Raw genomic sequence first — 11,105 nt, 5'->3', positions numbered from 1 at the left:
GCGCGCATGTGTGTATATGGATTTGGGGACCTGACAGATATAATCAAGATTATGTGAAATCTTAATGCCACTTTATAATGCCTTTCTAGAGTCTCAACATCTTTTTTGTATCATGGTGACCAAAACTAGATGCAATACTCCAAGTGTGGTTATGCCTGACCAGTGTACAGCCATCTGGTCCATTATATAGTTAGCTTAGGAATTAAGAACTGTGTTAGAGCATTTGGCATTTAAAGGTTAATGCTGTATTTTTAAGAGATGGTTTCTGAGAAATGTAGAATAGTTGTTAGTCAGTCCTATATCTTATCTAGTCAGTGGGAGGAGCTTCAAAGTTTATTGCAGGACTTCCTGGCTATATGCCAGAGTTCTATTATCTCTCTGCATGAATTCTAGCCTAGGCTAGGCTAGGAACTCCATAGCAGCATGTAACATTTACATAGAATGGGGAAATCCATTATTTTTTTTACCTATGCAATGGGTCCAGATTACAAACTCCATTCCAAAGAACCTCTGCTGTAACCGTCAATTATTGACTTGAGGATGCCTGTGAATAAAAGTAATTTTGCATGATCCGTCCATTGAGTTTATTCTGCCTGTTTCACATGGAATCCAGCAACCTCCTCTGCATGGGACAGGACAGTGGTCTTACCAAACAGTACTAACACTTTATATGAGCTTGATACTATCCCTCTGTTGATGCAGACTCTGATTGCATTGGCTTTTTTGGCAGCTGCAGTACACTGCTGAATCATGTTTAAGTAGTTGTCCAGTAAGACTCCTAGAGCTTTCTTTGTAGTGTTTTTTTAATAATGTAAACTCAAAGGCAGGAACATCTGTATGTTACTGTTCTGTAAGCTATTTTGTAAGTTTTTCAAGCTAAAGAGTGATGGCATAAATTATAAAAAGGCTAAAATGGCTGATTACAAGATTTATATTAAAAAATAGAGTTTTTCAACAAGGAGACATATCTATTGTGCAAGAGCCCTCTTAAATTATTTTAAGAAAATAATGTAAACACTTTATAAAAGCCTGCTTTGTTTCCTTTTCTCTCCACCCCATTTTTAAACTATTGTTACTGAGTAAGAGTTCTGGAAAACCAGAGGGTTTCACAATATTTTGTAAAGCTTCAATTGACCTAATAAAAATATTAATATGTATTCTGAGCTGTTCTATCTCTCTTTTCTTCTTTCCATTGCACCCTACCTATCTCTGAACAATCAGAAATAAACAGTTATTATTACCTAATCAGAATGATAAAAATATTGTACAAATTTTAATGTTCATCAGGAGCCAGAATGTTAAAAAGACAGAACGATATAAAAATGAGGTGAAGTGTGGTTGCTATAAGTTTTGGCGTCAGATTTAAGAAGAGAATTGTCTATGAAAGCTGGCCATTGCTAGCAGTTACAAATATTTTTTTGCCTAGGATTCTGGAAGAAAATAATAGTGGCTATCCAGTACAGGAACCTAGGTTTGAATCCAGCCTTGGAAGGAATATAAAATATAAAATGTTCTTACCATCACCTCCAGTTACAATTAAATACTCACAATGCTAATGCTAATAACTGATTAGTCAATAAAACAGACAATGTAATAGAATATGAAGAAGCTAAACTGCTCTGAGACTTTACAATTCAAGCAGACAAACACCTGCCATGTAACACCCCAATTCTATCAATGGTTTATAGAAAAACAAAAAAAATCTAGATAATAGATTTTTGAGGAAGTGAAGTAAAAGAACTAGAGAAGATCACAAAATACAAAGACCTGCAAATAGAAATAGAATGACTACTGGTAAAAGAAAGTGAATAGTACCAACAATAACAGATGCCTTGGGTGCAATCCCAAAACATTTGAAGCACCACTTGAACACCATTGACATTGACCAAATCACTGTGAGTGCAAAAGGTAGCTTGGAACAGTTTACATCCTGAGACAATACAACAAACAACATTTAACAACAATCAAACAATCAAACAACAAGATCTAGCTATCCTAGGTCCCTGGGGACACTATAGGATAAAAATGTGGATAAAAATGACAAATACAATCTAAACATCTGGCTGATTGTACAACCAACCATAATAATTTATTAGATGTTTACATTGCCTGACTCCCAACAATTCTGGGCAGTACACAACAATAAAAAAGCAATTACAATAAAATCAATATATGATAAATATAAAAGATGGCAAATACAATAAAGAGATGGGTCTTGCCAATGCTCTGTGTAAAAAGCCAGGTCACAGCAGTTCTAAACATCTGCAAAGTAGGGCATTCGGATCTTGGGCAGAATCTGAATCTTAAGGAAAAAAAAATTCAAATCAGCCACTGAAAAGGTAAAATAGCAGCAATGGTACTAGTTCAGCCTTCCCTTTATTTTTTTACACTCCTTATGGCTTCTATTAGAGCTCATATCTGGGCTACCAAGAATGCTACTTAACTGATATAAGGTATAATAATAGAATCTTACAAGTGAGACAGCATTAGCGTATTTTGTTAGCTGTTGATTAGTTGGTTTAATTATGCTTTTATGAGTTTATTGTATAAAGGCTTGCAATAACTGGTTGTTTTGAAATTAGAACGTTTGAATTATCTTGTTACTGCTTGTTAAAAGATCTTTCTCCTTTTCTTTCACCACATTCACTATAGTAAGAAGGGTTGGGTTTTTTGGTTAATTAGGGCAATGAATGATCCCAGCCGTGGTGATCTTCAAATTGATTTATATCTTTCTTTGTTTTGGGAACCTACTCAAGGTGGCAAACATTATCTAATATTTCTTCTTCCTATTTTTCTCACCACAGCAGGTGAAGTGAGTTGGGCTAAGAAAGGGTGACTGTTCCAAGGTCAACAGCTGGCTTTCATCGGAATAGTTTCTAGCCTGGCACTTTAACCACTACATCAAACAGGTTCTTTGTGCTTTATTAGTGTTATGATATGCAGGCTGCAAAATACAACCACTAAATTGCACACGTGAGAATTTTCTATATTTCGTTGCTGCCATATAGTTGTCACCCAAATCGTTGCAGTTGAGATGAACCAAGGTTAAGATTATATTCATTTTTCTCTATAGCTGAACCTTGCAAGAACAGGGACTTACATATAACAAGCAGGTATTGAAACACATGGCCAAAGATTTTGAGGACAATTAATAAAAGCTGATAACTCTCGGGTCTAGTGTCCATCTAGCTCTGAAGCCTATTTCTGACACTTTCGAAGAAGAAAGAATCGTGATACAGCCTGACAGAAGGTAGATACTGAGTTAATGGGTTACATGAAAGATCCTATGGAAATAAAAAAAAACCTCTGAAGTTTATACAGTAAGCATGAGTCCACGCAGCTATCTAGGCCGCTAGGTGGCAGTACAACTGTTCAGAGGTCGGAACGGTCTGGGCGTAGCTTCTGTCTGGTGGGGTGTCAATCCCGCCCAATGCCCTCCCTCAAGATTGACGTGCTTCCAGTAGCAAACGGCCGCTCAGGTGTGGGCGTAGCTCCTGCAGAAACCCTTCCCTTCGCTTTTGCTCGCGCAGCCGGTGGTTGCGGTGCCCGGCTCGACTTTACATCGCCCTTCTTTCCTGGTCGTCGAGAGGAGTGACTGCCCATCCAGCTGGCTTTCTGGCAGCGCCATGGCAGAGCTGGAGAGCCTGGAGTTCGGCAAAGCAGATTTTGTGCTTCTCGACACCGTGTCTATGCCGGAGTTCATGGCCAATCTCCGGTTGAGGTACAGAGTGGATTGCTGGGGGGTGGGGGAAATCTCCGTGCCTCTTCCTGCCTTCATTCCAGGACGGAAAGGACCAGTGCCATTTAGAGAAAGAAGTGGCAGCAGGTGTTTCTCTCCCTGCTTTTGGGAAAGAAGGACCTCTACCATGGAAAGTAAATCGGTTTCATTTCCCATCGCCAGTTAAATGAAGCCTAGTGAAATGAATGCTTCCTGGCACAGAAGGCAACGTATATAGCCAGTGGTGATTGGGAGAAACACTAAGCAAGGAGAAAAGCTATTATCTAGATGGGAGATCACCATGAAATCCTACAGTTACTAGGTAGACCAGAAAATTAAGAACCCAGAAGATAAGGTAAACTACTACTCTATTGCTGCCAAGAAAACTATCTGGATGTAGCTGGGAAGTCATCAGTCATAAAGTTCAATCTGACCCTTTTTAAAGATCTTAACTTAAACCTTTGGACCATGTGTTCATAGTGTGTTATATGTATAATCTAGCTGAATGAAAACCAGTGTGATTGCGTATTGGGATTGTTTAATTTCAGCGAGTATAGCTAACAATCAGAAATCCTGGAAATGTTATAATCTCCGAAGCGGGCTGTCTGCTTTTCAGATCGAGTTAAAGTCGGAGGGAGGGTGGGTTATGGGTTTGGGGAAATGGCTTTAAAAACAAACCTATAAAAATAGTATCATCCCTTTTTACAAGGGTTGCAAGGGTGGAGAGAGAGTTGTGTGCCTGTGGCTACATTGGGAGCAGAGTTGAAAATTTTGAGTAAAGACTTCCTGATTCATACCTGTTAAATCTACTTGGATAAGTATTTATATATTTTCTAGATTGGGTTTGAATGTGGAAGCCCTGCTTTTAAACAGTCATAGAGGGTATTGACTGATACACTATTGTGTATTACTCTGTTAATTCTTGCAATAACATCACTCACAAAAATTCTTGCTGGTTCACTTTTATAATCTAATCTTCAAGCCTTCCAGAAGTCTAGTCATAGAATTTAGCTCTATCCACAGTCTCTCTGGGATATCTACTTTATATAGGATAGAATTTTGCAGTTGAATTCTTGAGTAGCCCAACACCCTACCTCACCTTTATATCCTGCCTCAATGAAATCACTCAGATAATAGCTGAAATATCCAAAGTGATTTTACTTCTTGGCAATAGAAATATTTTTATAGCACACACAGTCTATTAAAGTCAAGAGGGCCATTATTTTTTTAATAATCTCTGTTATATATATGTATACAGAATGACATGAATATGCTTGTGCTATATAGGCCTTTAGCCTAATTTATATGAGGTACCTACCATTCAGATTTAATACATCTGTTTGCACCATTGTGTTGGTTTGTCTGGGATAATGATCTTTTAGCTTGTTTTCAAGAATCTCTCAACAATGTTTCCCATGGTCACTACAGAACCAATGTCTTGTCTTTTAGAACGCCAGAAAACCATTCAAAATTCCAAGAGAAGTTCTGTCTCTGAAGTCAAGCAAATGCTCTCTCTCACTGATCAGTTTTTTTTGGGGGGTGGAGCCAGTATATACACACATACCTGCCTGCCCACCCACCTACCCACCACACCCAGATTTTTTTGCTGCAGAGCTTTTATAGCTCCTCTTTCCTAAGCAGCTTAGTTGGCTGAGGAAAGGCCTTGAAGGTGCAGGGCATCATCAGTCTAGGTCAGGGGTAGGCAACCTTGGCTCTTTTATGACTCATGGCATGGCTGACTCAGGAATTCTGGGAGTTGAAGTCCACGAGTCATAAAAGAGCCAAGGTTGCCTACCCCTGGTCTAGGTGCTAGTTACTCTTAGGCAGCCTGCCCTCTCACACTAGAATTGACCAGTGCTTGAATAAGAAGCAATTTAGTGATGATTACAACTCCCAGTGCCACTAGATAGACCAAACTAAGAAATCAAATCCAGAAGAAAGCTAAAAACAGCTTTTATTGAAATTGACTACAATAATGGAATCCTGAAAGTCTGATTATGTTGTACCTCCTTATTGTTCAGCAAATTATGGAGGTGTGTATTTGAACTATTTCTGTTATCTTGTTGTTCTGGACTTTAAAAATATGTCAACTCCATTTAGCTAGACAACAGCTTCTGCATACAGGTAGTCCTTGACTTACAGCTCACAATTCATTAAACAACTGTTGTAAGTTATAAGAACACTAAACAAAAGTGACTTAAGACTAGTCTTTGCACTTCAAACATCCCCATGGCCCATGATCACAATTTGAGAGTTTGAGAACCAGCTTGTATTTACAATGGTTGTAGCATCCTGAGGTCATGTGATTGCCATTTGTAATCTTCCCAGCCTTCTGCCAAGCAAAGTCAATGGAGGAAGTGAGATTCACTTAACAACTGCCTGATTCACTTTACAGCTGCAGTGGTTTGCTTAACAATCATGGCCAAAAAGGTCATAAAATCAAACATCACTCACTTAACAATTACTTTGTTTAGCAATGGAAATTCTGGTCTCAGTTGTGGTCATAAATCAAGAATGACCTGAATCTCCATCAAAACAATCGTTCTTATTCACTACCCACCAGTTGCACCAAGTACTTCATAAGATTTTTTTTAATGCTTAAAAATGAAAACCTTTATTACCTATTGTGCTTACACTGCCTGACTCCCCCATCGCAAACAGCTGTGTAACTGTTAATATAAGTAGGTTAAATTACAATAAGGACAAGATTTTTCACAACTTTAATGCAAGGAGATATTTTCTTATTTTGCCTTAACAAAGAAAATATCATGAAAGTCCATTAGTGATGTTAGCTATGATAGATAGGTAAAATCTTCATGTTCAGAAACAAAACTGCGAGATGTTAAAAGCCAAATGAAATACCCATTTCTTTCATACTCCATTTGAAAATTTTCTTGCTTGAAAATTAAAGCAGGTAACTGAACTCCCATTCAATTTGCCCAGTACAGCTGCAATAAAGGACATGGCAATGTGGCAGTCCAATATCAGGAAAGACCTGTTGCTGATCTTGTCTTAAAGCCGTATTTTTATTCATGTGCATAATAGTTGAATTCATGTACCTCTCTAAATGTGGCTATATTGGCTTCTTGTTTTTCCTAATTTTTGTTATCTTTCTAGGTAGTTTGCATGAAAAGGCTTTTTTATGTGGAGGTTTGACAAGAGTTTATATTAAAGAAAAGGGTAGGAAATTGCATTTTTGAAACATATTTATTTAGCTAGCCTTGTGGTTGGAAGTAAGCTCTATTGGCAAAATAAGTTCCTTGCTATTTCCTTGAAGGGTGTATTTCACTGAACACTCCTAGGTCAACATTCAGTGTGTGACTCAGAGATGGAAAGGGAAAGGAAACTTTTAAGTAGAGCTCTTAAGCCAGACAGTTAAGAGTTGTATATCGTCTTAGATTCCAGACAATAGAAGTTCAACAAAATAATTGAATAAAAGTGGATTGAGACAAAAAGGCATCAGTAGAATAAATTGATGCATGACTGTGTAACTAGGGAAAGTGAATTTCTGCAAGAATTGCACAAAGTAGATTTCCCTGTATTGATTTTGTTGTGTATCATTGTTTCTGTTGCCTCTAAGTTGAAACTCCACTTACTTTCTTTGTCTCCCTTAATAATTTTTATTAATATGGGCTTTGGCTCCTGCGGTTTTGAGGGTGGTTTGTTTATAGTTTTTGCTATTGTATCAGTGATTAAAGCCTTGGTAGAGCAGTGGGCTAATGCTTCTGAGGTAGGTAAAATGAGGACCCAGATTGTTGGGAGCAATAAGCTGACTTTGTAATAATGCCGCTTGGGGGCCCCCCGAAAGCCCTAATAAGCAGGCATATACATAGAATGAGGGCTATTGCTAAGCACATTGATTTGTGCTTCTTAGATTGTAAGCTGCCCTGAGTCTTCGGAGAAGGGCGGGATATAAATGGGATTAAAAAAAGTAAAAAAGTAACAACCATCACTTTTTCCACGCATTGGTACAGTATCTATTGTCTTTCTACCCTAACTCACACATATGGACCTATGACCTAAAATGATATTTCATTCAGGGCATTTCAGAAAATAGAAAATAGGATTCAGCAATTATTTTAGAGGAATGCTGTGTTATCCCAAAGAGTGTTGTGGCCATTTAACAATGGGAAGAAAAAGTTATCAGGCAACATACAGATTTGATTTTTTTTAAACGGAGTAACTACTTGCTGCCACTGTGAAACTAAGATGATCCCCTTCTCCCCATTTTTCCCTTACACCTAATTATTTAGCTAGAAATCACTCAGTGGTAACCTTGCCATCTACAGTGCTGGTAGGTCAGAACCTAGCAAACTAGCATCTAGTCCATTTTCCACCATGACTGTGGCTATTATGTTTATTTTTATTTTTTTTATTTTAATCCCATTTATATCCCGCCCTTCTCCGAAGACTCAGGGCGGCTTACAAGCTTAAGAACTTTAAAAATGTTTTTATACTTGGAATGATCAGTGTTTGATTAAATTTGTTTTAACCTTTTAAAAAACAAAAAACGAAGACCTGCTTGAAGCTTGTAATTATAATCATGTTTTCACAGTTTTCTTAACACTGATGGTTTCCTATGCTTATTTGCTTTAAAAAATGTGGAAAAATGCTACCTTTGATGACCAGGGAAAATACTGAAAGAAAAATGATGTGTGATGCTTTTGCATTTTTAACTGGAACCCCCTGGAACAGTAACAACTAAGTCTTCTGAAAACTGCTTTGTGCCTATGAGGAGATTTCTGAGGCAGCAAGGAGGGAATTCATTGTACTATTGCCAGTGAAAAGCCAAATTCACCACAAGAATGTCCCTATAACCCCCGTAATTCCAAATATATTACTTCCTTTATGAAAGCATAGACAATTAGACAGGGAGTTGTCTTAAAATCAGTTAGGCATGAAATTTGCTTTTCCACCCTCTTTTTCTGCCTGGGAGTACAGACCAGTTTAAGAATATTTAAAATAATCTAAGGTACTGTTTTCTGCAAGATTTAGAATCCTCTATCTTGGGTACATGGGCTTTTCTTTTCTTTTTATTTATTAGCAATAGCTTCAACTATCTCATTTCAGTTAGACTTCTAATGCTTTCATTAATAAAAATATTTCTAAATAAAGAAATCTTTGTACAGTAATATAATTTTGCATACTTAAGACTGAAAGGTAATACAACAATGTAAATTGGTTTCTTTTGTTAATTGAGTGGAAAACATAAATATATTTCAGACTTTGGGTTAACTATTTGGAAGAATGATATGATGAGTCTCAACTCATCAATTAAAACAATTACCGGTACATTATCCCAGATCTTTAATAAGGATGTAGTTGTCAAATGTATTAAATCCAGTCAGAGGTATTTGGTAGGCTATGTGTAAATAGCAGTAGTAATAGAATCCCAGCTACTGTATATATTGAGGTAATTTGAAAGTATTTCCAGGAGTGCCAACATAATTTTCTGAGCCTAATCTGTGGATTGGCTTCTCTGTTCTTTCTGCAAAACCCAGTTGTATAGGTCAGTTTCAATGTATTGATCCATATTTAAAAATCACTGTACTTCAGATAAAAATAACATACATGGTGATTTTTTTTTATAATTCTTTTTTGTACTTCCCTTGCTGGGGAAGTGGTTGGGTGCTGACATTCCAATAAGACAAAACCAAGCAAATCATGTTCTTGCTTTCACATAATGTATTATCTAGTGAATGCCTGATAGATAGCATGTCAAGTAATTACAATTTCCCCCTAATATTATTTTTAATTTGTAAAGGGGTTAGGGTTCTAACTTTTGTTCGTGAACTAATTAAAACACATGTGTCAACTTCATTAATCTGACAGTTCCTTTTCTGGATGATGGGTGCATGTATGACTACAATTTTTAACTGCATACTTTCATTAATATTAAAGTGATCTTAATCACTGGCTAAAAGATTGAAAAATGGGAATGGGGACTGTCATAAGAAGTTAATTAAAGTAGTATAATAGATGCTTATTTTGCTTTGGGCTGAAATTTCCTCCTATTTGGTCTAACAAATTGTTTTACCCAGATGGACTGATCAACTTTGCTTTGAGTGACAACTCTATCATAGTCTAGAGTAATGATGAAAAAGGAATTTCGTTCACTATGTTATCCTGGGAAGCTCTTTACATGTTTACACTGTTTATGTTCAAGCAGCAACAATAAACACACACATACTGGATACAGAAAGACTTTTTAACAATTTTCTAATGCGGAATTTTTAAAAGCAACTTTGGTCCTATTTGGAAAGTGGCAAGCTATTTCAAACTTTTTTCACTAAGGATTGAAGGAAAATCACCCAGTGCTATAAAACCTTGTTGGTCCAAAGGTTTCCAATAACTGAAAAACACTGAGCAAGCAATTTCTGGAAGTGATTAGACAAGGAAGTATGCGAACTCAGTGTCCGTTAAGGTGCCGATCTTGGGTTGAGCAAGATAGCTATTCCCTCATCTCTCAAAGGTCTAAACTCACTGGAGATCACTGTCTTGCAATCTCCTCATGACAAGCAACTGTATAGTTAAGTGTGCAAACCAGCGTCTGCATTTCCTGCATCTGAAGAGGAGCACACATCTCTCTCCTTCTATCCTGGCCACTTTTTACAGAGGAGCAATTAAGAGAATTTTAGCAAACTGCATCACTTTCTGATTTGGTGGCAGCAGTGACTCAGATAGAAAGTCCATACAGAGATTGGTAAGGACAGCCTAGAACAGGGATGTCAAACTGCCGGCCCGTGGGCTGGATGCGTCATGCCAAAACTGCACCTACCCCATTGCCGGCAATGGAAAAAAGTTGCAATACATCGGGACACATCATGTGACGTTGCAAGTTTGATACCCCTGCGGTCTATTTCTGTTGCTACCCTCTACAAGGAGGTTTCAAAGTATTTCTAGCAGGACTAACCAATTCTGTAATAGCTTTACTGCCTGTGCCATCTGTGTGGTAAACTCTCAAGATTCATTTTTCTCACCATGCACATTTATACATAATCCAAACTAGACTGTGATGCTTTTCTGTGTCATATAATATATGTGGGTATATGTGTATGTATGTACAGTATGTATGTATGTATGTATGTATGTATTTTCATATTTACAGTATGTAGTGTATATTGGAGGTGACCCTTTGAGAGCTATATGCAACGAAATTTCATTTTAATGTATGCCAATTAGTGTACATTCAAAATGACAATAAAGTTATTATTCTATTCTATATTCTAGAACATTAGTGGCTATCTCAAGTCCTCTGCTTGCCCAAAGAGGAATTATGAAGAGCCAGTCTTCTTGCTGGCACTTCATTCCATCACAGTGGTCAATTGTACTTTTAGTGGAATCGTCTTCACTAATTTCTTTCCTTAGAACAATGCTTAACTATGTC

At 37.3% G+C, this 11,105-nt stretch overlaps 1 protein-coding gene across 1 annotated transcript in view; it reads left to right on the top strand.

The window, feature by feature from the left end:
• Window positions 1-3,535: 3,535 nt before the first annotated feature.
• Window positions 3,536-11,105, top strand: part of LOC310648462 (unconventional myosin-Id-like) — a 153,601-nt gene continuing 146,031 nt past the window's right edge. The window contains exon 1 of the mRNA XM_083376300.1: window positions 3,536-3,721. Coding sequence (XP_083232426.1) covers window positions 3,627-3,721 — 95 coding nt within the window. The 5' untranslated portion in view covers window positions 3,536-3,626. The remainder of the gene's footprint in view (window positions 3,722-11,105) is intronic.

Source organism: Vipera ursinii, assembly GCF_947247035.1.
Source record: "Vipera ursinii genome assembly, chromosome: Z".
Lineage (NCBI taxonomy): Eukaryota > Metazoa > Chordata > Lepidosauria > Squamata > Viperidae > Vipera > Vipera ursinii.
The sequence above is the reverse complement of the archived record's forward strand: the minus strand, read 5'-3'. Positions and strand labels throughout refer to the sequence as shown.